This window comes from Anas platyrhynchos, chromosome 14 (genome assembly GCF_047663525.1).
Source record: "Anas platyrhynchos isolate ZD024472 breed Pekin duck chromosome 14, IASCAAS_PekinDuck_T2T, whole genome shotgun sequence".
Classification (NCBI taxonomy): Eukaryota; Metazoa; Chordata; class Aves; order Anseriformes; family Anatidae; genus Anas; species Anas platyrhynchos.
In genome coordinates this window covers 13,828,291-13,855,446 of record NC_092600.1, presented here as the reverse complement: position 1 = coordinate 13,855,446, position 27,156 = coordinate 13,828,291, and the positions used below count along the sequence as shown (strand labels likewise).

Genomic DNA, 27,156 nt, shown 5'->3' with positions numbered 1-27,156 from the left:
CCTGATTTACCCTGCTCCTGATTCCAAGTCTATCAAGAGCATGTTCCTTAAAGGAGAATAATTAACGGCCTGCAGTACACCAGGTACATTGGAAGCCCGGCTTTTAAGCACAAACTTGAATTCTCTGCTCGTTTCAGCCTGCAGGCACACAGGCTCAGCCCCAGGGACAGCCCATGGCAGTGCTGCCTGTCCCACACACCAAACGTGGCAGCGATCCCAGCCGCTGAAGGTGACAAACTCCCCCGGGCGAGAGCGCTGCGAGGCGATGCTCTTGTTCGCACGCCAGGCAGAACCCCGGTGCCAGGCGGCCGACCTGACACCACGGCACTCAGCAGTATTTGAGGTGAAAAAAGAGAACTGCAAGTCAATGCTTCTGAATGAGATGATCTCAGTGCTCACACTGACCTTCCAGCAGCGACAGAAGCAGGCCTGCGACAGAAACAGCTTGCTGAAGGGTCAGAAGGACCAGGGCCCCTGCGTCAGCAGTTACAGGGAAAGAAATAATTCCTCACTGGTCTCCGGTGGCCTCATCCTCCTGCTGTGACGTGCCCTGGGAGGCATTAAAGGTGCCTCTGGAGCTGGAAGGTGCCAGACACGCACCGAGGGGACCCCAGCATACCGCTCACGGGGCTGCTCCACAAACCAGACACGGCTCTGTTCTCCCACTGAAACGTGAAGGGGAAGAGAAGTGAGAACTGGCCCAGCAGATCAGTGCGGGAGCAAATCAGAGCTTGCAAGCACATCTGGCACAGAGCATTTGTGACACTGAACTAGACAGCGCTCGGGCATCCCTCCGTAGCAGCCAAGCTCTGCTGCTCCTCAGAATGAAAGCCTGAAAAGCAGAAGCTGGGACTCCTGGTCCTGCCAGCAGAGGGTTAAGCACAGCGTACACCCACAGCAGGTGGGCATTTCCTGCACCACAGGCTCCTCCCGTGATGTGCGCTGACTGCTGGGATGTTTCACTCCCTGCTGATCTCAGCTGGATGCTTTGATCTGCACCAGCACCAGGATCAGCGTTCTGCACCGCGGCTGCAGGGAGTGTGCACACAGCATTTTGTGCAGCGTTTGTAGTCCTGCCCCAGCAGAAACGCTGCGTCTCTGCAGCATCCCGCAGCAGAAGGACCATGGGCCATGCCCTGCTGCCTGCCATGGGGCAGATCAGCGTGAGACCAGGAGCTCAAAGCCTGAAGCCCACCTCCAGCTGCAGCCTGGTTGCCACAGGGCCCGTTGCTGCCTGTAATGCACAGCTTCAGGCAGAGGGTCAGTGCTAGGGGAGACCCATCCAACAGTGATTTAAAGCATCTGTTACAGCTCCTGATATTGATGACATCTTTTACAGATTGTTCTCTAACAAGGCATCCATACACCTATTTTGGATCAGGAAAAGCCAGAGCAGGCAGGCCCACGCAGCAAGTACAGCTCTGATCTGGATTTGTTCCGCACAACGAGGTAGGGTCCCACAAAAAGGCCTTTCAAAAAAATAATGCCCAACTGTCCTGGGATGGGAGCATTAAGGGCAATTTTCTGTATCTGCAAGATATTTTTCAGCTCATTCGTTCAGAAGACCACCTCTGGTAACACTGCTCAACCTGATCTGTTTGTCTCCCCCCTCCTCCCTCAAGGTGGATTTCTGCTCAGCACGATGAGGAACCAAGACGTGCTCACACTCAGCTATGAAGCAGCCACCTGAAACCCCAGTAGTACCGACCTGAAGCCTTGCTGGCACTGAACTGAGCAAAGCAGGCGTTTCCTGGACTAAAGAAAATAAACCAGGAGTCCGTACTATATTCTTAAATATGGTTTAATACTCTTCTCCATTTCTGTACATCACAACACCAAGATATCACTGCTTGGGATCTCTCTGCAGAGGCTATATAGTATGCAAAGGCTAGGATTTTTCACCCCCGTTTAACGTGTTTGTATGTGTAAGTGTAATACATATCAGTATATATTGATATACACATCAATATATAATGCAATATATATCACTGAAGAGAACACATTGATTAAAGAAATACAAAAATTTGGCATCATTTCCAAACTTAAATAGTAAAAATAAAAACTACAAAAAGGAGCTGCATACCCTAATGTATCATGTGAAACAACAAGCAGTATATTCAAAAATGTAAATTTACATCCAATTTTTCTGGTCTTGTCATGTCACATTAGACCCATTTACAATGGCAAAATCCAGAACATACCGCTTTGAAGACCGCAAACATGCTCAAACCTGGGTTTGTGCACATCTGCGGCAGACCCAGTCACACCTTCCGTGAGAGATTCCAGCTTTGATGTGAAAACGACAGCAAAGCCATCTGCCAGGTTATAAACCAGGGTTACAATTTGTATTGCTCACAATGACAGTAATTTTGGACCTCAAAGAACAGCGTGGCAGAAGGTTAAGACAAGCTCCACCTCCATTCAAGTGAAACAGGATTATTGGAAAAAAATGGACAGGTATGCAACGAGCAACAGTGGCTGCTTTTGACTGATGCACCCGGAGTGATGAGCCAGCAAAGACCAGGACTCCCGGGCACTAAGATGTCAAAGCGCCCATCGGAGAACCCAATAACCCTGAAAAGAAGCAAGACTTGTGTGTTACCTCGTGCCAGTGCTAAGTTCATCCTCCGCCTGCAAGACCATCTGAAAAACCCTTAGCCATTTCTAGTAGGTTGAAACGCATTCTATATAGCGGGCATGACAAAAAACTTTGAGTCTTGATGCAACCAGAAGTTTTGACCCATTAAGGGTGCCTTAGAGTTCAGCATCAGATTTACAGGATAATTGTGAGCCACGACAACAGACTTCCTTAGTGCTGGGAGATGGACATCCCCGTGGGTTGTGCTAACGTTCAACACATCAGTATCAAGGGCTCCAAATGCACCAGTACTAAGGTTTCAGTCAAGGGCTCCACTTACTAATTATTCCTATAAAAAATACCCGCTTCCACTGAAGAACTGTGGGTTCAATCAAATTCACATAATCAAGGAAACCTTACGCAGTCCTAAAGCAAAAAAAGAAAAAAAAAGACTGAGGAACAAAACAAAATGTACCTTACTTCACTTAAATTGTATGTTTATTTTTGTCAACACTGGAAAAAAACTGAAGGCTGCACTGCTCAAATCCAATTAAACCCAAGACTTCAGCAGCATTTTTATCGCAATCAATGAAGTGCATTTCCTAGTTTGTAAGAGCAGTGCTTCTGCAAATAGATTAAAGCACGTTTGGCTGGTAAGCCTCCCCAAACCATCTGAATTTGCAAGCCACACCTTATCAGCTAGCACTCTAGGTAAGTGCTTTCTCATTCTTTTGAAGAGAATGAATGGCTCCAATTTCGTTACATTTCTTCTTCTGCAGTCTAAGCTGAGAGTGCCATGTAAATGGGTCACATTGCTGCAAAATGCAGCAATTGATTTCTCCAATCAAAGTAAAAAGAAACAAACCAGTAGGATCTTACTTCTATTAATTTTTGAAGGAAGAGGTTTACAGCAGTTAATGCATCATGAAGGTTAAAAAAATCATTTTCATAAAATACAAGAGCAACCAATTTCACCATTGAGTAAAAGTAAAAACTGGGATTCTTTTTAAATTAGTCCAAAGTGGCATATAGGAACTTAGTAGTTTGCTGCTGTACTGACACTATGACAAATCAAAGTGTAGGGTTTTGCTTTTTTAAATCCAATGTTTGTGGATCGAGTTCTGGAAATGTTCCAATTCTAAGGCAGGGATCTGTTGTGTTTTCCACCATGAGTTTGCTCCTTGGGTTGGATGCTGGAGGGGCGAGGCACGTTTTGCCGGACCCAGGTCGACTACCTAGTAGTCATCAAGGTCAAAAAATTCATCGTCTCCTCCTTGGTATTCCATTCCCTGGAAGTCCACTCGGTACCGCAAGATACCTGGTAAAAACAACACACTTCAGCTTCTTCAAAACGCAAAGAGCTAGAGAGGCATTAAGCAGTTTACTGAGCCCTGTCTGCACATCGAGAGTTTCTCAGCTGAGTTTTCCGGAGCTAACTCTGCATTTGTGCTCCCAGACAGGCTCCAGCTGATGGCTGGCAGCAAACGCACAGCTATAGTGACAATGCCACATCCGTGTCTCAGCCTGATATAATTTGTCTGAAGGAAGAAATTCCTACCTGCCCAGCCTAGACCAGCTTTCTTCTGGCAAAGCTGAGCCTATTCTAGGACAGTATCTCCAAGAAATGCCAGTAACAGGTAATTTGTTCTAATACAACTGCTCAGACTGAAGCCTATCAGTTAAATTCAGCAGGCAGTTGGTATTGAAGCAACTTTTACAGTCAGCTATACTCACTGGCTGTCTTCCTGGACTCTTCCTACCCCACACACCAAGCCAGGTCTCTGGGATGCCTTTATCCCTGGAAATGTTTACTTAGGTAAATTCTATTCAAAGTGCAGGGACGGGAGCATGGTAGCAAGCACCAAGCCACCGTGCAAAGAGCCTGGATCTGGCAGGATGAGAAGGACCTCTGAAATTATAAACCCTGAAAGCTCACAAACACATTGCTCCATACGCAGCTTGACTATTCAAACTTGTTTCTTCCCAAGTAGCACTCTTTGTCCCCTGGAAATTCCTCTTTACATTTGTCTCTACATCCATCAGCCTACACACAGCAAGTGGCAGCACTTAGCATATCAGTAATGCATTGTGCTAGAATTGCTAGTCTGGGGAGGGCACAGTCTCTGGCAGGTGTTTTTGCTCTACCCTGCTACTGATTTTGCCAGGCTGTAGCCCATTAACTACCCGCACCTCTGCTGAATTAAAGGCTAAACTGGTTGTTGAGTTTAACAGAGGGACCAAATGATTACAGAACCTCTGCCTCTCCACAAAGTTGGGCCAATAATACTGTTTTGAAAAGAAGCTTAAGACTGGAGAGCAAAATATAGAGAGGTTCTGAGAGGCAAGTAACATATCCCAGTGCTTCAAAAATCCAGCTGCTGTTTGTCATGCACCATTTCTACATAGCAGGGCATGATCTTCCACAAAACATCTGTAGTTAGAGTGAAGCAGTATGAAGGACAAAAGGACGCCAGGAACACAGTCTGAAAGTAACAGCTGCCTCACATGCAGCATCATCGTGCTGAATGTGGAATTAATTCACCTGAACACCCCTGCTGAACATGATAGTTTCTTACACTAGTATAATGGCTAGTAGGAATAGGACTCATCTGCTTTGTCTTGGCACCGGATTATCAAATTAACTATTACAAAAAAAGACAAACCACAACACTTTTCTTCTGCAGTTTACCTCCGATTCCTCCAAATCCTTTCACAAATTGAGATCCTTCCTGTGATTTATCTGTAACAATTTCCAATGTTGCTCCAAATTTCTTGTAGTTGTTTGCGAACCACTCCAGAAGGGGCATGCTTTCTATCAGTTCATGTTCTTGGCCAGTCTTTGTAGATGTTTGAGAGGGGGGGAAAAAGCCACAATATTAAGCTCATCGCACATTAACTACAGAGAACACTCCTACTACAAGCTGTCCTTGGCTTAAACGTCAACAGTATCTTTTCTGTCCTCAGACACCTGCATTAATGCTCCACAGGCTCCAGCAGTCCGGCACACTTGCCAGGGTCCAGGCGGTAGACACCGCTGACACAACTGGCAAGTGTGCTGGCACAAGCACAGGACTCCTGGTGCTAAGAAATTAAGTCCTGACAGCCTTGTTTTGGCCTCCATACTACAGAAGACAACGTGGAAGTCAGAGAGAAAATGTCTGATTTATTCTTCCATTCAACTGTCGCCTCAGGCTGCACTCTTACATTTTCACTGTTTGGCTGATTTACTTTTTACCCTGCAAACAGTCCATAGGTATTATTCTAACCAGGCACTGTTTACTCTGGGAAATACTGATCTTTGCAAATACAGAGGCAAAAAGCAGAGTTTTGTAAGTAGAAGGTCAAGTGATTATTGGCATAGAAACACTACATCACTGCAGATAACATTGTAAACCTTCTGTGCACAGAAGGAATTGGCAATTACCCCAAAAGGAGGAAAAGCAGCTGTGAACGGCTGCCCTGGCAGACCTAAGGCAATACAGAGATGACCATCCCTTTTGCAAGGGACAGATTTAACTCTTTTGGTGGATGGATAAAGGTGGTCAAATATGCTGTCCTGCCTGTCACCTCAGCTCATTTCCACCACCTCTGAATTGGCAACATGAAAGATTGGAACAAAACAAGGCCAGAATCCAGGGGTTAGATTGAAGGAGAACAGGAGGAGCCACAGACTACCCTCTCAAAGTCTCCTCTGGGTGCCAGAAAGGTCATCGGGCTCATGTGCTCGTGACAAACTAAGCTCAGACATTCACAGTACTGCACTAGTACACTGAGAATAAATGTACCGGCCCCAAAGCTGAAATACCTCTTTATCTGTGAAGTGGGACTTATCCTTCTCCTGCTCAGGTGTCAAATACAGGATCTTCTCTTCTGAGAAGAGAGGGAAAAAAAATATTAGGTTGGATGAAGCTATCAGAAACAGGTTAAAAATAGCAGGAGCCTGAAGACGGAGCCATTACAACACAGAAGGCTTGGTCACTGACACTGCCTTCCGTCCTAGTGCATGCTCTGTGGAAAACTCAACAGGGCACACCAGCAGCATATAGTGCCAAAAACACAGAACCACCATACCACAGAAAAAAAAAAAAAAAAGCAGAGGTCCTGCCATAGGCTTACTGATTATACACAGCTCATGTAAATTTTGTTTCAGGCCATAGGGCTCAAGTCAGTTTCTCCTTTACAGCGCACTGGTATCACATTTATACTTACACAAGCAAAAGGCAAACTTGATGCCAGTGTTGTGACATTAGCACCCCTCACTGCAATTCTTCTCCACGGTGGAAGCTTGCTAGCTTCGGACTTATTCCCCAGAGCAGCTGGGAAGCTGCAAGCTATGAACCCACCTACACAACATCCCCTTGATCAGTTCCTTAAAGATCACCTTGAGGAGTTCCTCCAGCACAGCCTATCCAAGGAAGGTGGCTTAGGTGTTAAACCCCTCACAGATCTTTCGGTCCCACAGAAGTGCTACCTACCCTCCGTGCCTTGGCAGTGCAGAACGTATCTCATTATATCCAGGTTTTCATAGACTATCAGTATCTCTACTGCTCCCATTTCCAAAGCTTTTAGTGTATCTTCAACGCCGAAACAGTACTTCCCCGTGTCCTGACTGATTTCATCGAAGTATCGTCCTGTAGCCAGGATACAAAGAAACAGATTGTCAGGCACAAAGATCAAGCCACATACATTTTTAACATGCCTGATACAAAAGCAAGAAGAGACCAGAAAAGAAGCAAATGGTACTGCCGAAGGAAGGCAAGGTATCCGATAGCATGTCGAAGCATGTACTTAGAAGATTCATCACCAGTAAGTCAGCTCTACCAAGCCCTGCCCTGCCAGGAAGCTCGCTCCATTTAAAGGCTTCCCTTAGTTATGAAACACTCCATGGGACTAACCCACCAGCAGACACTACATAACTTTGTTCTCTCCAGAATAAGGTAGCTACTGCTACTGTTGCCCTCCTGTACTTTCAGACCAAAAGCATGCATCTGCTGACAGTCAACCATGGGATCATTTTGACTGCCATCTTAAAAACAAAATAAGCCTTAATTCTTATAATGCTGAGATGCAAAAAAAGAAAAAAAAAAAAAGAGATTTTCCCCCCTCCCACCCCATTGTCACCAGAAGGCCTGAAACTAAGGGTACCTCTGAAGGAAGGATAAACAGGAGATCAGAGGAGCTCAGAGGGGAAAAAAAGCAACAGAGCAAACACTGAAAGCGTCATTCAGTCCTGCAGCATTTCAGAAGGTGTTTGGAGAACTGTGCTCTGCCCAACACAGACAGCATTGCAGGGCTGAGCTAGCACACACAGGCATTATCAGGAGGTCCAAATCAAGACCAGATTATTCAATGAAGCATACTTGGCTCAGGAGAAGGCTAAACATGTAGTCAGATACCTATTAGTTTCTTCTCTTGAATGAATTTCACATTGGAGAGGACCTCAGTTGACAATTCAATTGCTTGATTGAATCCATTTTCTCCTCCGTAGGAAATGTCAACTAGTTTGAGCACTTTGGATTGCAACCGCTAAACAAGAAAGAGAAAAAAAAAAGTCTGTGACAGCTCTATTATAACTAAACTACTTCATAATGCCTCTAGAATAAGTACCTGGCAAGAGTCAGGGCATTAGTCTATTTTGTTCACTTTTAAGCAGTGGTTGTTGAGTCAGAGGGACCTCTGAATACTTAAAACTGCAGCACAGTTTTCAGGCAGCAGTGCTATAGAGATCAGATTTAGTCGAGCTTAATTCCCATAAGGCTTCTACTTTAGATTTGGGAACACAAAGAACATGAACATCAGTTCCAAACCAGGGAGAACAGATTTCTTTTAGCACTGTTACTAAGAAAAGGAGATCTTACCTCCTTTATTAAGAAATAAAGGCATCTGTAGGGTGTCTTTAGGAAAGAAAGACTTCTTTAGGATACAAAAGATTTTTCATTTTGGTCAAATCACTTAAGACACCAAGGTTACATGTCTCCAGAGATGCAGCTGGTATCACTGTGTTACTACCGACAGCTTAAACATTTGAGCTTTGCTCGGAAAAGGCCACTCACCTGGTCGAACATGTCAGATTGACTTAATTCAGTTTTGAAGTCTGCTGATCCAGCTAAAACGAGACCAGCCACGTTCACCTTGTCACCAGAAATGAACAGTTGCACAGCCGTCTCTGCTACCTTCCTTACATAGTTGTGTCGTTTTTCCATTCTCAAACGAGCGAAACGCAAGGCAGACTGACCTCCTCTACCTTTACAAAACAAGAAAGGGGAGGTAGTAATTTGGAAGTTGTTTAATTTGGGGAAGGTTGTTAGTACATGGTCCCCAGTGGGCCCAGAATAAGTGAACTGAAGGGCAGGTGCAGCCTTCAGAATTAGTTTGCTTCCAGCTGAGCTCGGGGTATTCAGCTGGAACAGCAAGTTAAAGGAGTGTTCATTCACACGAGGATTTTTCTCCACATACCCCAAAGCAGGATTTTTTTTTCTATTTGGACTCATAACCCTATAGAAATGTTGAACATCTGCACACTTTATATCCTGTACCTCTGTTAAAAGCTATTTCCTTTATTACACTGCCTCCTATACCTTTCTTGCTGATGCAATGCTTCCCAGCGCTCTCTGCTACAGAAACTTACTGAAGATGTTTATTTTGTTTTGTCCCAGCCTAGTCTACAGAGAAGGATGGCAAGCCAGGAGGTAGCTGACAGACAATTCACTCAATTCATTAGTGGCTCACTAGTTCCACTATATTGCGGTGTCCTGTAGAGTTCTGCTTGCTCCATTACACTTCTTTACTGCTTGCAAGGAACAGGTTTTGTTTTTCCCAGTTGGATGCAACACCCTGAGATGCAGGTGTTATTACTTCTGCCAGTAATCTTTAGTGAAGACTGCCTCAAAGCCAAGTAAAGGGCCAGATGCACCAAGAAATAAACACAATAAACCAACCATGTTACTGTGATTTATTAATTTTGATAGAAGGCTCCGACTAGAGGCTTTGCTGTCAGACTTCAAGGGTGCACAGAATGGCGTCCAGCTACACACACACAGGCTAAATTCCCTGCTTCTACCTTCACATCCCACCCCACAGTATTTGGCTGCAAATAGTTTAGAGATATACTAGTGCATTACCATGCTTCTTTGGAAGATCCACAGTGAATTTGTGCAAGACTTCTCTTGTGTTTCCTTGAAGAGTTCCAAAGAGGGCACCGCTACCATCTATTACGATAAAGCCAAACTTGCTGTCATCAGAGAGCAGCGCTGTAAGAGCCTGGAACAGAAAACAAGAGTTGTCAGCAGCCAGCACCAGTTTATCCAGGACCCCGGTTCAAAAGCCTACCAGGCACATTATACCTCAATAAAGTTCAGTTCCACGGTGATTTTTACAAATAAACTAGACAAAGAATTGCAGATCGAGGAGTCACAGAATCATGCAATGGTTTGGCTTGAAAGGAACCTTAAAGATCACCCAATTCCAGCCTCCTTGCCGTGGGGACCTGGGCACCTCCCACTAGCCCAGGATGCCCAAAGCCCCATCCAACCCGGCCTTGAGCACCTCCAGGGATGGGGCATCCACAGCTGCTCTGGGCAGCCTGTGCCAGGGTCTCACCATGCTTATATTAAAGAATTTCTTCCTAATATCTAATCTAAATCTATTTTTTTCAGTTTTAAGCCATTACTCCTTGTCCTATCACTACACTCCCTAACAGAGTCCCTCCCCATGTTTTCTGTCAGCTTCCTTAAGGTAACAGAAGTTGTTATAAGGTCACCGTGGAGCCTTCTGCAGGCTGAAGAGCCCCAGCTCTCTCTACCTCTCACAGGACAGGTGCTCCAGCCCTCTGATCACCTTCATTGTCTCCTCTGGACCCATTCTAGCATGTCAGTGTCCTTCCTGTGCTGGGGGCCCCAGAGCTGAAGGCAGGGCTTCCTTGCCCTGCTGGCCACGCTGCTTTTGGTGCAGCCCCAAAAGCCAACTGCATTCCAGGCTGCACATGCACGTTGCCAGCTCCTGTTTAGCTTCTCCTCCACCAACACCCCCAGGTCCTTCTCCTCAGGGCTGCTCTCAGCCCATTCTCTGTCCCACCTCTATTTGTGCTTTGTCAGGACTACCTCTGATAGCTACAAACAGTGCTGCCAGGACCTGAAAGGAAACCGGTGTTCAAGTTTGGGAACCATTTTCACAGCATTACCAGCTCATCACATGTCACATGCAGGTGTAACAGCAAAATCCTAAAGAGTGGCTCTGAAAGCTTTAGGTGAACGGGATCCCACACCTCCACAAGGCTGCATCACCTCTCCAGTTAGAGAGACTGGAAGAGGAATTCTCCTGGCATTCCAGCCAGGAAAGCTGAACCCACAGAGTTAACTGCTTGGGCTATGTGTCAATCAGCTTTATACAGAGCACCAATACAGCCTGCCTTCCAACCCACCAACCAGCACAAGAACCCTTCTGCTAGAGTCAGAGAGCCCAGGAATTCCCAAAGGCAGGACAATGAAATGCCTCCAGAAGATGTTTCAAAGATTCAGCCTTACAAAGCAGAATTAAGTAACAGCAGCAACTATCACGTGAATAACCAGATATAGAGAAGGCAGCCACAGCATTTGTTGGAAAAATTAAGTTGTCCAGCAAGTTTCTTCTCTTTAAACAAAGGAGCAAAATTCATCCTGTAATCTGACTGACAACTGAAGGACTGACTTGTATCAAGGCTTCCAAGTTCCTTCTGTCCAATTTCCTGCTCAGCCCCAGTTCTGGTGGTGCAGGACACCTGTGGGTACTTCACCTTTCTGCTCCTTTTTGGAAGGAGCCTGTCAGCTACAGTTCCCTCCTAAAGGCAGCACAGGCTGGTAGGCACATCCAGCACACACACACTGCTCACTTCTACGTGCCCAAAAACCAGCATAGCAGGATTCCTTTTCCTGATGTTATACCCAGGCTAGCAAAAATACATTAGCAGGACAGAGAACTTATCAAGTTCCAGATGGTTTCAAGTCACTACTTTAATATGGTAAGAGTGATGGTGATGATTTACTCCACTGGACTCTTAACTGCCTGCACGCATGCCAGCTTGATTACTGGGCTGAATGGCAAGAATAAAAAACAGTCATCTTTATCCAAAATCCACACAACCAAGTCTACGGGTTTCAAGCTTAAAAGAAACAGAGACACTAAGGTTTAATGGAATCTTCTGGCCAAAGTAAATATTCTGTATTAATTCCTCAGCAGTGGGATGAATGAGAGGAGGAAGTGGCATATTACATTGCAATCTATTTAACTGGGACGGAGCCAAGCAAATCGTGTGACTGGAATGAATGCTGCAGCCAAGGTATCAAAATAAGTCATTGTAAATCCTACTCTTCAGAAATACATCAGGGTTCATATCCCTCTTGGGAAGTTACTTCAGTTTCACACAGGCAATAAAATATCTAGAGGAAATCTTATCAGATACTCTTGCCAGGCAGCATATGACTACAGCTCTGATGTTCTCGATTCCCTCTTACTCCTCATGAAGTATCCAATGGTCAGTAATCCCCCGATTTCCCCTTCATTAGTTCTGTCAGCAATTCCACCCTTTGACCTATCAAGCACAAAGAAGGGACTGGTGCTTTTATTTCTCTTCCTTCAGCCTGGACTGAGCTTCCTTTCTCCACCTCAGCCTAACACTAAAGATCATGTCCTTTTTCTGCTCCTTGACAGGTTCTCACAAGGCATCTGCTGGGTACTCAGCCAGACGCCAGTCCCTCAAGTTCCAGCTGGGTGTTGGGAACCCCTAGGTTAAGAGCAGAGCTCATCAGCCACATCGGAACTCCAGTGCTAACATCACTCATTGCTTTTACAGCTAGAGTTGATTCTGCAGTGCAGACAATACCACATGAAACGAGCACACGTTCCAGAGGCACAGGAGAGCAAAGAGCCCCTGCAGAAAGGTGCTGGCAGTAATCACGTCATCAGCAGTGCCAGTTACCACAAGTTCCTCTCAAGTTACTGGCACTGCCTTGCAGAGCAAGGCTGCACACCAGCAGAGTATTTACAGCTGCCTCCCAAGGACAGCCCACTGGGCAGCAGCTACTTTTTTTGTATTGAATCAATGCCCCAAGGCAGGAGCTGCAGCCAAGACTGAATTAATCCCTTTGCTGATAGGGCAGAAGGCAGCCTACCTCCACCCACCCACTGCCAACAACTGCAGGGACAAATGGCTCCCTTGACTTTCCACCTCTGACTCTCTCCTGAATTCCCCTGCTTACCTCCTGGTTTCAGCGACCTATGGACACAGGCTCAGCAGAACCTTCATGAGTTGTACCTGGTTTTGATACTTCTGCTAGGTCAAAGACATGTTGGGATTTCACCCTCGGTGACGAGAGGAGAAGCACAGGGACGTACCTCACAGCTGTGAGGCAAACAACCCCCTCCTGCCTGTGCTCCTGTCCTTTGAAACACAGCCAGGGATCAGGCCTCCAAAAACCCAACCAAGCAGACCACATCACTGAAGGCCCTGTCAAGTCCATGTCAGCTGGGTTTGATAACGAAGCATTACGCCTCCATCCACACACTGCGGTGAACATCATGACACGAAATGCAATCAGTCTCCTGGAGACACTGAGACCTCTGCCAGTGCAGAGCCAAGCAGACATACATGTACACACAAACTGACTTCATGAAGTTAAGCCCACTGCGATCCACATCAACACATGCCTCAAACCAGCCATTTCACTAAGGCAAGTAGATGCCGGATGAATATAACCCCATCTCACCCCAGATAGATCAAGTGCATGCCAGTGCTCCATCAAGGGGCTCAGGTAACACATCCGATACCAAGACTGGCAGCACTAATATTATCTTGGCTTTACTTTAAGGCCTGGCTTGGAATAAGATCTATAGGACTCTAGCATTAAGAAGAAAAAAAACATTGCCTCCAATTACAGGGAAAAGCTCGTGTCCATGGGTAACAAACTGAGCAGCTGCTTGCTGGGCCATAAAGGCAGCTGTACCAGGAGCTGGACAATACGTCAATTCCTTTCACCAAATATCACACATTTTTGAATATTAGCCAGTCACAAGCCAGCCGTTCAGGCTGAATTAGAGCCTGCTGTTACGGAGTCTGCGGGCTCAGGCACACCAAGGATTGTTTCAGTGAGTCCAGCAAAGTGCTTTTATTTCCATTACTGCAAGGCCGGCTGACAACAGGAAACTTCTTACCTCTGTGTGGAATTTGTTGTCACACAAATACAACGATGTATTGATTGGTTTGAAAGGTTCAAAGTCGATGTTGACCTTCTTCTCTTTTCCTTCTTCTGTCACAATTGTTCCACAGTAAACAACCAGACCATTTGGAGGTACTATAAAGGATACAATGCAATTTTAGATCACTATGAAAGACTGCAAGCCATAACCATCAAAAACTAACCATCTAGCCAGGAGACTTAAGACAGAATTGAATTTGAAGTTCCCAAGTTTTTTACCTTAATTTTCCCCCCTTCATTTCTTCCCAGATCTCCACAGCAGAAAACAAACTCATTTACTGCACCTACACTGAACAGCTCAGGGCAGTGGCAGAAAAGTAACCTTGGACAGCACTGAAGGAAGGACTCTGAGCAGCACTCCAGAAACGTGTATTAGTTTGTTCAACCCAGGAGCTTCCAAACTCCTAGAGCCCTGAGAACAGCTGAACATCCCTAGAGCTTTCCTAGTTCTCATACAGCAACGTATACACTGACTATCTCACTTGTCAGCGTAAAGATTAAGAGTGACAAAGCCCTTTCCAGTGCTTATTTTAGATAGGCTGGCTCTACTTCCTCCCAGAGCTATGGAGGCTTCATCGCTGCATGCCTATGTTTCTGCTGGATGAAAACCCATCGGTTTAACGCAAGGGAATTACAGCAGACCAGCTCTTAAGGCTGAACAGGTTTCAAAGAGTCAGCACTGCTAAGGACCAAGTTATCCCACTTACCAAAGAGCAGGCCCATCCTCCTACTCTAGTCCCGGGGGCCACCCCTACAGTAACCACCCAGAGGCAACATACCTGGAACACCAGACAAAGCAGCACAGGCCAACAGATTTGATTAGCAGAACAGAGCACAACACAGGAACTTAAGAGTGCTTCCAAGTAAGGGAAGTCTGCCAGCACCCACACAAGCTAGAAGTTACCTTTGTTATAGAGTTTGAGTCTTTGTTGTACAGACGTGATGGCTCCCAGTACTGAAAGGCGATTCACTCGAGACTTGATGTTGGAGGCAGTGCCAAACTCATCCGCTAACATTTTTGCCACTCGCGAGATCTGGTCTTTGGGGGGAATGATCAACGATATCATGCTGGTACCATTGCTGAGAAGGGAAGAAGAGGGGTTGTGAGCAGCCACCAGCCAAAGCAACGTTCAGCATTCATACCACGTTCCAGACCCGTCTCCTCCCTCCTGCCCCACATTCCACCCCACCTCCAGGGATGCTTTGACCCACTGCTATCGGTGTCATTCCCCTTCTGCTGGACAATAATGGGAGAACTATATAAAATAAAGAGTCTCTTCAGAGGATTTGCAGCTCACTACCAAGCAAGCCCTCCAAATGCTGCTTGTTTAACTTGGGATTCTACTTGGGGAGCAAGGAACATAGTTACAGGCTAGGGGCTGCCAGCTAAAAGGCATGTAAGCAGCCCCCAGTTGAGGTTGTTTAAAACAATGCAGCCACATACTTTAAGGACGTTTCAAAGCCCACTGCATTTGTTCTCAGACAGCTGGAGCACCAGCCAGCCCCAGAGTTGTTTTAACACATTGCTCTCCTCAGATTAATACCAAAAACCGAACTGGAAGGGTCATTTTGTTGCAATCTTCTACTTTTCTGCCTTCCTGCTAGCCGTGCTTCACATGAAACTCACTGACTCTGGCAGCTGCTTTAAATAAAGCGCTCAAGTACGTGACTGCTAGTTCAGAAGCACCAAGCCCAGACACAGAGGCAGGAGATAAGACCCCACAAATCACAGAGCTGCCTTAAGCTAAATGAAAGAAGTTTGGTATTAGTTTTTCCTAGGGCTTTGGGAGGAATCCTGCAGAGGTCTTAATCCCTGAGAGCACCTTGTGGGACAACTGCATCCAAAGCCCAAATGGAAGCGAGGGAAGTTCCGTCGGCCTTCCAGCAAGTATCCCGAATGCCTGAAGTGCTGCTGCATCATCTCAGCGTAGCCCAGACCTCATACTGCACATTTAGTCACGGCATACAAATCGAATGCCTCATCACGCCCTCCAGCCCTCTCAAGGGCAAAAGCTGCACTCAGGGTTCTGAGTCAGATCACCGACAACGCGCTCATCAGCCACAAAAGATTTAAGCTCTTACACAAACCTTTCGGTAGCACAAGCCACTGTAAGGCAGCACCTGCCCGCTGCCTCGTCAGGCTGCCACGTGCCAGCAGCCTCCCGAAGCGTTTGGGCTAGGGAGGCAGCAGGGAAGTGCTTTAAAAAGCATCACTTCATTAGCCTCTTTACAGAAGTTACACAGCCCTCTTCCAAAGATCTTCAATTCAGGCCAAGTTGAAACAGATGCTGGGTCAAATATGTCCCTGACCTTCCAGACAACTAATTGGTTTTAATATCCAAGATCCCCACACACGCTAATCGAGACAGTCGTAAAGAGACACTTGCACGCATTATTCCCCGAAGGAGCTCTGAGCCATGCTGACAGCTACGGCAGACTTGCAGGTCACACCAGCCAAGAATACTCCGTGTACCACTCAATTAAAGAAGCGAGCTGCCTCGGTGAATGGCACAGGCCTTAGGGGACGTGTAATGGCCTCCCGGTCCCAGCAGGCTCCTTTGAGCAAGAGGCCGACCAGAATGAAAGCGACTCTTCCCAACTCCTCTGAAAGCAGCACTCGAGGCAAGCTCACACAGCTCGGTTTTTCCTCTGAAAGGAGAGATTCTCCAGCTTCCAGAGATCAGAAAGCTCCACGGCTGCTGCCCACCTGCAGGAGCTAAGGGGTACTCCCAGCGATGTGGCAGGCAGGAGACAGGACCCTCGTGCCCCTTGTGGCTCTCCTGATAGCAACAGGTCTCCTGCAATACTTCTCTGTTGGAGTGACCAAACTGGGAGAGAGCAGACAGGGAGGTACAGGAGTACTCAGGGGTATCGCAGAGGGGAACAGCAGCCAGGACCCACTCTCCAGCAGCAAATCACTCATCAAGGTGCCTTAAGTGCCAGCCGCCCCCAAATCCTAGCCCCCGGCCTCATGGTATGTCCCGCTGCTCCAGAAACCCCACAGTGACAGGGCACAGCGCTAGGTGCAGCGCTGTTACCTGGTGTCACACACAGCACCTCATCAGAAGGCAGCCACAGATGTCAGCCAGACTGCTGCAAGTCACACCGGGAACTTCACAAACCCCCCAGATCCTCCCCCGGGGACACCCCCAGCCCGCACACCGCTGCTGCTGCCAACCCCCCCACGCGAGCAGCTCGTGGGGCAGCCACTAACTGAAGGAAGAGCACTCGCTGCTCCCTGCCCTGTTCTCTCGGCCTCACAAAGGCATGGCAGGGATCTGCGCACCAAGCGAGAGCACGGCCAGGGAGGCTGCGACCAGGAAGACACCAGCTGAAGTGGGTGTGCACACAGGGGGCTGCAGAACTGCCTCACGCAGCAGGGACCACAGCAACCTACCCCAAATGAGCAGTCTTCCCCTTCCAAAGAGAGCTTGTACCTCAGCGTGACCTTACTGCAGGGTGCTCAGCTCTGAAAACCGCGGCTCTGCCTGCTGTAAGCCCCGCAGAGAGACAACACATAGCAAGGAATCGCTGAGAGCTACAGCTCAAAAATGCTTGGGGGAAAAAAAAAAGTACTCTGCACAGCAAAACGGTGAGGAGGTTTCCTATCAGGCTTTGCACAATGCCTCAACAAGAACAGAAGGATTTCTGCACATCCTCCTGCACAGCTGCTGGATGAGCCGAGCATTTCAGAGCACCTTTCCTCTGGGAATGCCATACAGGAGATCATGGTGCTGGCTGCAGCCTCCACAAAGGGGCCTTGGCAAGGTGCAGCCCTAAAGGCAAGCGGCTCGGCCCCACATGAAGCACATGGGACGTTTGCCACCTGGAGGGCTGCTGCCAGCCCCGAACCCGCAGCCAGCATGCTGCCAGGCAGAGTTTCATCACAGAATGGTTACAGGGAGCAATTAATTATCCGTCTGGATTAAGGGAAGCGCTCACACTGGCAGCTCAGGATCGAACGTGCAATGAGCTTGCTTCTTCCCCCATCACCCCCAGTGCTCCTGCAGGCGGGGGGGGCCCGAAGCATTCCTGGTTATGGTCGGCACAGCAGGATCCCAGGCTCAGGAGTGCCAAGGCTTTTCGGAGGCACAGGATTTCCAGCGCTGCCAAGAGGCTCCCCCAGGTTTCAGCGCCCCCAAGACAAATTACACTAGATCAGCTGGAAGCTAATGCTTTCAGGCTGAACTAAGCCAGGAAGTTTTAAGCTGCTAGAGACAGTGCTGTCCCTATTCTGGGCTCAGGAGCGCCAGCACAGCAGCCAAATAGCTCCTCCATAACATAGATATGTGCATCGAGGCGTTTGCTTTGTAACAACCTGGCATCCTCGTCCACAGGACAGCACAAGATGTGCCACGCTCGTGGGACTGGAGGGCAGAACAAGGAGGCACCAAGGGCACCTGCCGTGGGCTGCAGAGACACAGGGAGGGGGTGCACGGAGTGCCAGCCCCTGGGGAGGTAGAAGCACTTCCCTGCTGGGTGCTATGGTTACTGATCACACCGTGCCAGCCCTGCCAGTAATTGGCAATTAGCTCAGATTTAGCGTGGCCTGGAAGCTACCAACATCAGGTATCTTGTCAGATGGTCTGTGCTGGAGATCGAAGCTCTGCCTTTGCTACTAAACCATCCTAGGGGGACCTCCAACTTGGCTCCTACAACCCACCAGAGCTGTTTGGGGGTAGGAGGGAGGCAAAACCGAGCGGGCTTTGTTCTCTTGAGACAGCAAGTTCTTGCGAAGTGAGCTTTGTGGAGAGGACAGCCTGTTCTGGTACTGAAACCTCTGTGCTAGTACAGTTTGGATTTCAGACAACTGTACGACAAAACAAACGGTGTTCCCAGTCATGGAGAGGCCTAAAAGCAAACATTAACAGATTATCACAGCAAGGGGCGGTGAGGTGCTGCATCGCTTCTAACCTAGTCCCCAGAAAGTGAAGGTTCCTGCAAGCAGGTGCCTGGGCACGCACAAGGCTTGCTCTCACTCTCAGACCCTCCTGCTCTTACCAAGCTGTCTCGGCACCTTCCAGCAGCTGCGGTGCTTCAGGCTACGAGCAGCACATGCCGGGCTCTGCCCTGGAGGGATCTCACAGGCTTCACCTGGCCGCGCTGCTGCGCCCAGTCCCACACCATGTCTGGCACCAGGAGCAGCACTCACTGCGTCTGCGTTTTGTTGTTCAGCCCGAAGAAGCCTCCACTACAGAAGACAAGAGCGAGCAGCACATCGTGCTGGAGACAAGCTGCTGGAGACACCCCCTGGATGGCTTCTGCTGCGGCCAAGCCTCCTGCTCCAGGTGGCCACCTTCAGCTGCAGGGCTCTGGTGTCTGCGCTTCCACCAGGTGACAGACAGCTGAGCGGGTCCTTGTACCTTCAGGGACACTACAAGCTGGCTTAGTGGCTTTCCGAGAGCTTCCCCTGTCCCACACAGCGTCACCGCAGTAGAACGGCCACCTGAGAGGCCACCAGAGCTCCAGAGGCGGCAGGCACCGACCTGGCAGAGGAGGGCGACCCCAGGCAGTGAGGAGCAGTCACAGCCCTGACCCCAGAGGCGTGCTGTATAAATAGCAGCTCCCGGCAGGCTTGGCAGGCAGCAGCTGAGTCGTGCTCGTTCCACAGCGAAGCATCTCACACTAACAGCACCCGGGGTGACCCAGAGATACAGAGGCAAGGCAGGTCACTCATTCTCCGACTCAAAATGGGACTATTTTACAGGATTTTACAGGTGCTAGCTCCCCGAGCACCTCGCTTTCCCAGGAACAAGGGAGCATGAGGCCCATACAACTGCGAGGAGTGTGAGGCAGCCTTCAGGTAATCTATTCTTACCCACGTGCTGCAGCCAGGAAGCTTCCTGTAACCGCTGCCACGCTGCTTCAAGCGCCGTTACCTTGGGAAGGCAAAAATCCTGGCCTCCTCCCGCAGGGCTGCAGCTTACCGGGTGCACGTCACCCCTACCTACACATCTGAGGCTGCCAAAGCTTTGTGAGGGCCTGAGCAGCTCCCTCGCTGCATGCCCATGGCCAGCTGCGAGATGGCTGCCGGGAATGTGCCCGTAACCCCAGGCAGAGCCTGCCACAGCCGGGCACAGACCTCAGGAGAGCCCCACTTCTGGGCAGCCAGAGCCCAGCAGGCGCACGGGGCTTCAGCAAGGGCTGCATTGAGAATGCAGTCCCACACAAGCAGCATGGAAGGCAAGAGGAGCTGCCTGCCTGGGTTTGGTTTCATTTGTTCGTTTTGATCCTGTGTCTGAGCACAGATGTCGAGTGCGATACTAAAAAAAAGTACACGGCCTTTGGTGTGGGCAAGTCCAAAAGTGCTGGTTTGGGTTCTCTTACACACCACAGGCCCAGGCACTCCCTGTTCATAAAAGCCTCGCATGTAGCAGCGCTGACCTTGCCAGGAGGAAGTTCCGTGCACAGGCTGGTACAGCTCAGCAGGTATGGCTGCACTACATGAAGAGCTCACAGACGTGCCCTTTAAAGACTTTGTGTCTTTTAAGGAGACAAAGTCCTCTCCAAATAGGAAGTGGCACCAGCTCACTCGAGATGCCCAATCTCGACAGCCAGCCACAGAGGCAGAAGCACTGACACCTCCTGGAAATCCTGCCAGCCCACGAGCAGGGGATCTCAGCAATGTAGCAGCGCTCCGGGGGCAACATCACCTGGAAGCTCACCCAGAGCCTGCACTGCCTGCGTTTCACAGGCATCTGACCAGCACAAATGACACATCTGTCTAGCTGCTGCTCGAGAAGCATCAGCTTTGTGATGCCTCCATCAGACAGGTGAAAACCCCCCCCGTTCGTTTCGTGGTCTCAAAGCACAGCACAGAGGGGACAGGCGCTGCACGGGTACGTGACAGAGCCCCCAACACCACTTAGTAGATATCGGGAACTACCATGAGCCCCTATAAGTTTAAAGAAGAGCTGAAAGCCATGCCGTTGGCAGCATGTTTTACCGCACCATTTCAGCAAACACCTCACAGCTCCCACCTCAGAGACACTCCGCATTCCACCACAGCATGTGCCACAATTCAGGATAACTTACTACAGCTCCCAAGTGCCCCTCCCTGCTTCCAGCTCATCCAAAGAGGGATACAAAGATCTGGAGGAGATTGGTTCCCAAGCGCAAGTGTGGGGAGGAGGATGTCCCTGGACCTGGCGCCACCTCAGAAGCACAGAACGGGTACAGGACAGGGGGAAAGCGTGGTTACGAGAGAAGGACTGTGGGGCCAGGAGGCCAAGTTGTTCTTTCTTCCAGAGTGCTGCACAGCACAAGCACCGACTGGAGGCAGTGATGCCGTGGGAGCACTGCAGATGGTTAATTCCCATGTCTCTGCCCTGCACAAACGGGCATCACCAAGCTGCACAGCGTGAGGCTGTGCATTTACCTCCACCACGCTCAGCGCCAAGCTCTCGTGCTGCAGCCCTGTCCCAGAGCCCTAGGCAGGAACCTTCCGTCCCGTCCTCCAGAGGACACAGTAGTACAGGGGGTGGCACACAAGGCACTGTGCAACCACACACAGCTTCAGCAGGGATGTTACGAGTGTCCTGAGAAGACGCTCTGTGCCCTCACCCTACCCCACCGCCCTGAAGCAGAAATGAGAAGCCCCCAGAAGCTGTGCCAGCCGTGGAGCCCAGCACCCAGCCCAGGGAGGTGAGGCTGCTTCCCGCAGAGCAGCCCTCGCTCCAGCAGCCAGGGAGAGCTCCCCGCGGGGTGGCCGTGCTCCCCCTGCAGCTCCTGGCCTGCCGCCAGCGTCTGCCTCCTGAGCTCAGCAGGCGCCACTCCCCAGGGACAGAAAGGAGGCGAAGGAAGCTCAGGGTCACGGAGCTCTCCCCTTCTGCAGGCAGCAGGGAACGTGGCCAGGTGTCACTTGTCCCGAGGCGATGCAGGCAGCAGGTAACCGAGCCCCCACCCATGGGTCCAGCTCGTGCGGCTGCTCAGGCTCCCGGCTTCCTCCCTTCCTCAGCCAGAGCAGCTCCTGCACCAGCCCAGGCCCCAGCTCTGCAGGACAGGAGGAGCCCCTGACTTCACCCTGTGCTGCTGGAGTGGGACCGTGTGCCATCGCCACGCTTCTGACGTCCGTGACTCACGGCAGGCTTGGTTCTGCTCCCCTGCTCTCCCCCCTCCCTCTGCAATTATTAATGCTCCAAGTTTAAAGACTTGTTGCATTATGCTAATGGGCCAGTTGGGTACAGGCTGTACACCCGGGGACTGAAGCAACAAATCCAGATTTGCTCGTTAAGATGTTAATGCCTCACAGCCACATGGGAACAAGGAGCCAACAGCGGGGGGGGGATCTAGTTGCCACAAAGCCAAAAAAAAGCTGTCCTGTCCTCTTTGGAGGTGCTCATCCCCATTTCCTACCACATCATTTGTCTTCAGCAGGCAGGTTCTCATTCATTAGCTCGATGTGAGGGATGACCTGCGCATGACTCACGCCGCTCAGCACTGACTGACGCCGTTGTGAGGGAGGGCACCAGGCCACCGAGCCACCCAGGGCTACAAAACCCCAACCTGAGCTTGTCTGGCACGTAGCAGCTCTCCGGTCAGGCCATTCCCTGCCACCTGCACGTACTCACACAGCGCTGCCTGATGGCTGCCGTAATTCAGGAGCAGGGGGAGCAGCAGGTGAGGATGCCCAGAAGTGAACAACTCAGTGCAGGCGAGCAGAGGGAGCCAGCAGCCCTCTTCTTCAGAGCCTCGCCCTGAGGGTGGCTGGGCAGAAAAGCACCAGTGCTCGGAAGCACTTCAGCACAGGTACCAGCTCGTGTCACCACCTCTTCCCTAAACACCCCGTGTTTTAGTGATGGGCCATAAAGCCACAGCAGAAAGCTCACTGCCAGTTCAGATACACCCCACAGCCACACCAGGGACACTCCTCTTCCAGTCCTTTCCACACGAATCCTTCGCACACAAAGGAGAAGTCCATTTTTACCTAAGAACTGGCCCAGCCCAGATGCCAGCAGACTTTTAGCCCACTGGGGACACCTGCACGAGGTGGGGGCTCGCTGTGCAGAGCTCCTCAAGGCTATGGGACTGCAGGCCCTAACAGGACGTACCAGCACTGCAGCCTGCTGAGCACAGCACAGGCTGGGAAGCCAAGCAGCACCTTGCCCAGCGCTGCTCCTCACAGCTCACCCAGGTTCAAGGTCTCCACATGCTGCACCTCACCCTAAGGGGAAAGCTGCAGCTCTGCAGAGCCAGACTCTTGGTACTCCCACACCAAACGGATCCCCCAAGAAGGCAAGAGGGCCTGCTGCCTCCCTTCCTTCCTTCCAAAGGAAGCCAGGAACACCATGAGGCTGCAGAGGATGCCTAACCCACCCCAATCACCCTCTAAGCGATGCACACAGGCACAGCCGCCCCCAGCAGCTGGCACAGTGTTCACAGCTCTGGTGTCACCTCCCAGGGGACCTCTGGAGATGCCCAGCACATCACCAGCAGGACAGCCCAGGGCTCACCTTGCTCTCCAGAGCCACCAGGACGTCCCAGCAGCTCTCAATCTCACTGACCTGCCCGGGCACCTAAGCGGTGTTGCCCCAGGACAGCCAGAACAGCCCCACCACCACCTTTAGCCGAGCAGGGAAGCAGCAGCTCAAGGCCAGTTCCAGAGCTGGGCCCTTCCACCAGGGCCAGCAAGACTCCGGGTGGATGGAGGGAAACCCGGCTGCATCTGCAGCCTTCTGCAACATCTGCTGGGTAAGTTGGTCTCAGGTAAGCCACAGGTCAGGCTCTTGCCACTCACGCAGCCCCAGCGTGTGCTGCATTTTGCAGGAGATCCCATAAATCCTCACACCTGTCTCTACGGGTAGCTTCTTGCCTCGCATTTGGTCTCTCCCATGTAGCAGATGGAAGTTTCAGCTCGACAAAATCCAAACCCTAGTGAGAAACAGCCTGACCTCACTTTGCCATGGCTCCGAGACACCAAGATTTCCCCTTCTCTTCCTATTTCTCCACTCTCCTGCCTTACTGCATTTCCTCCCGTTAAACCTAGCACAAGTCACCCATTCAGGCCCAGTTTTTGAATTTGCTCAGAAGCCTGTGTGTGTCCTGCTCCTCCACCTTCCAAAATACCTGGTTTGGAGAGAGGTTTTGATGCTCAGTCCCTACCCACTCTATTTGGCTCTGCCTCCAAAGACACCTGTCTGGTTTGCTTCCTCTCCGGACACCTCTCAGGAGGGGTCTCAAAGGCAGTGAGCTCCTGAAGGTTTTGCCATTACAACTGGGCTCCCACTGTGCTCTTTCTCAGGGTCAGAAACTCGCTGTGTGCCCAGCAAAGGGGTTTCTGAACCGTTTTGGAGCGGAGTGCCCTCATCACCAAGGCTCAGAGAAGCTCTCCGAACACTGTTCAGGGTGCCATCTCAGGCCTAAGCCTGCAAGGAGGCCGCTAGCTGTTGCTGGTACTCGATTTTGCCAAGCATTTACAGCTGAGATTAGCAGAAAGGCTGCCCGCAGTCCCGCTAACTATTCAGAGCTGCAAAGGAACAAAGAGGGATTGTCAATTTCATAGCAACACTGGAAAACTGCACGCAGCAGTAACAGAAAGGCCCTGAGACATAAGGCAAGGGGGAAAAGAGTGGCTAACGCCACTTCTGCTTGAGCTGCTGCAACATCCAAAGGCAGCAGCACAGCCACAGCCACCCGGGAGCACAGTCCTTGACAGAACCCACCCGCATGCTGCTCAGAAAGCGGAGCCCTTCTGCAAGGGAGCTGCTGAGATGCCTGATGAGCACCCGAGCAGTTGGAGCCTTGGGGGATGAACGACAGGGACAGGCTCCTCGCAAGGGCATTGCCTGCTCATCACCAGCCTTTTCCCCTGCTCCACTTCTGTGCTGGCAGCAATTAACCTTTGCGGCCAGGACTCGGGCCCCATTTGCTCTCCCTCACACGTTCTGCAGACGCCAGCTGCTCCCCTGCCCTTATCGCCACATCGCAGAGACCAACTCATTAACTCCACAGCACCAGAGAGCTCGCAGCTCAGCTTGGGAAGAGCTGGGAGGAGACGAGAGATACCTCTGCTTTGGGAACGAGACAGACAGCAGAGTTTGGAGGTTAAGGGTTTGGTTTTGTTTTGGTTTTGTTTGTTTTTTAATTGTTTTGCCAGGTTCTTGCAGGCCAGCTACCAATAAGAAGTGCAGCTCTCCTAAGCAGAGCGTGACGAGTAACAGCGGGCGTTCTGGCTAGGATGTTACCTCACAATATAAGAAGCAGTCTCAGCCTCATGGGCCTCCAGCTGCTCAGCTTCTGGTGGAGCTGCAGCTCCAACCTTCTCCCCTAGACCTCTGGCCAATGCTGCCACTTGCCTCAGCTGTCTCAGACACAATAAAAGCATTCCCTTGCTCTCATGCTCCCTTCACATTGTGATAATACCCCACAGATCTTACTGAGGTTTTCCCAAAATGCCAGGGTAACAGCAAAAGCACCCCAAGTGCCACGGATGAATTCAACGCCGAGCTCCGGCCTCCTCCAATTTCCCTTTGATCCACTGCAGGAACAGCCCGCGCCTGAAACTGGGGCACCGCTGCTGGGTCACTATTAGGAGCACGTGAGTAAGGGAAGGTGGAGACACCAGGGAGCTCCGGCCCTCCACGCCACCCTATTTACAGGCTTTGCCCCCTAACCCACCCCAAAACAGGTCTTCCTACTCGGCAGGAAGGGGAAGCGACTCTCCCGGCGGCAGGAAAAGCCTGTTTCACGGGCTGGTGCCAGGGAGCCCAGCGCTGCTGAGAGCCGCAGCACCTCTTCCCCTCGCCAGGCCCAAATAACAACTTCGGCTGGGCCTCCTGGAAGCACACCAGGCGTTCACAGAGAGCCAGCGTAACCCTGCTTAGGGTGAGGACTGCTGGCGTCAGCAGCTGTCACCAGGTGGGGTTTAGCACCAGCACACACGGTTAGCAAAGCAGCAGCAGTGTCACAGCACCTAGGAGATATCGGGACCCTGAGGGCTCCCCTAACGTCCCTACACACACCTCACTGCACTTGGAGCATCCCCACTGTGAGGCTGAGCTGGGGCAGGGCACACAGGTGGGGAGTAGGGGGGACATCAGGGCTGCGGCCCCAGGAGGCTGTTCAAAGGGCGCGCCCGGTCCCTGCCAGCCCTCCTGCCTCACTCCTTCCAGGAGCTCTCGCTCAGTTTCAGCCCTGACTTCTCCAACATTCACCTGCCTGAAGGGATGGACAAAGAGCCACTGCTCCACGCGGACATCCTCGTGCTACCATGTTCTGAATTGGGAAGGGCCAAAACGCTAGCTAAACATTTCCCCCCTACACCCCAGCCCCTCTCAGCACTGCAGGCTGTTTCCACAGGCCGCAGCAGACGCCTGGAGCTGCCCGAGCCCTCCCAGTACCCTGGCAGGAGCGGCTCACACCCCCCGTGCCTGCTGGGACCTCCCCAGGAGCACAGTGCACGAAGGCAGAGCTGCGCGGGCAGCTCAGGCAGCCAAAGTCCACTCTGCTGCAGGCGAGGGCAGCGCCGGCTCCACGTCCCCTTACTGTACACCCCAACCCCACACAGCCACATCCCGAGCCAGATTAAAAAAAAATCTATCTGTTAGGAGAGGCCCGGCTTGGGTTCTCGTCCCATTTCCCTCTCGTTAAGGGCGGTTTTTAACAAAATGCCGCCCCGTGCTCGCTCTCCAGAGGGGACCAGCCGCGGGCAGGGAGGGCAGTGCGGCCGAGGGGCCGCGTTTCGGTGCGGCCCCCCCCTGAGCGCGGCCCCGGCAGCGCCCCGAGCGGCCCCGCGCCATGTTGGCCGGGGCAGGCGGCTCCGGCAGCGGGCCCGGGGCGGGGAAGGAGGGCGAGGAACGGGGCCGGGAGCGGCTCAAGGCACGGGGCCTGCCCCGCCGGGCCCGGCCCGGCCGCTGAGGGGATGGGATGGGGAGGGGGGGACGAGAAGGGGGGGGGGATGAGGGAGACGAGAGGGGCCCCGCGCCCCCACCCCGCACCCCCCCGACCCCTCCGTGACGCACCCGCGGGCCGCCTCCAGGCTCTTGATGAGCTTCTTGATCTTCCAGATCTCCACGTTGCGGTCGGCAGCGCTGGGATCGTCCGCCATCTTCTCCCTCCTCCTCCTCCTCCTCCTCCTCCTGTGGCGGCCTGAGGCGGCGGCACGCGCGCGGCGGTTACGGCCCGGCCCTCACGGCCCCCCCCCCCCCTCCCGCACCAGCCCCCCCTCCCTCCCCTCACACCTCCCTCCCCTCCCTCCCCTCCCCCCCCGCTCACCTCAGGCCCGCTCCTCCCTCCCCCCCCCGGCGGCGCGCGGCTGGCGGCGGCGCTGACGTCGGCCCGCGGCTGCTCGCGCTCCCCCTCGCCGCGCCGCATGTGTTGCAATCGGCTCACGTGGGGGGCGCCCTGACATCA

General features: G+C 51.4%; 1 protein-coding gene across 1 annotated transcript; it reads right to left on the bottom strand.

Moving 5' to 3' along the window:
* Positions 1–1,783: 1,783 nt before the first annotated feature.
* ETF1 (eukaryotic translation termination factor 1) lies at positions 1,784–27,156 on the bottom strand. The gene is made up of 11 exons (XM_027468341.3): positions 27,019–27,156; positions 26,766–26,892; positions 14,711–14,886; positions 13,763–13,902; positions 9,700–9,838; positions 8,632–8,822; positions 7,975–8,104; positions 7,054–7,209; positions 6,384–6,448; positions 5,268–5,415; positions 1,784–3,896 (listed from the first exon to the last, which is right to left on the bottom strand). The coding sequence occupies exons 2-11, from the start codon at positions 26,849–26,851 to the stop codon at positions 3,814–3,816; spliced, it is 1,314 nt and encodes a 437-aa protein (XP_027324142.1). The 5' UTR covers positions 26,852–26,892; positions 27,019–27,156; the 3' UTR covers positions 1,784–3,813.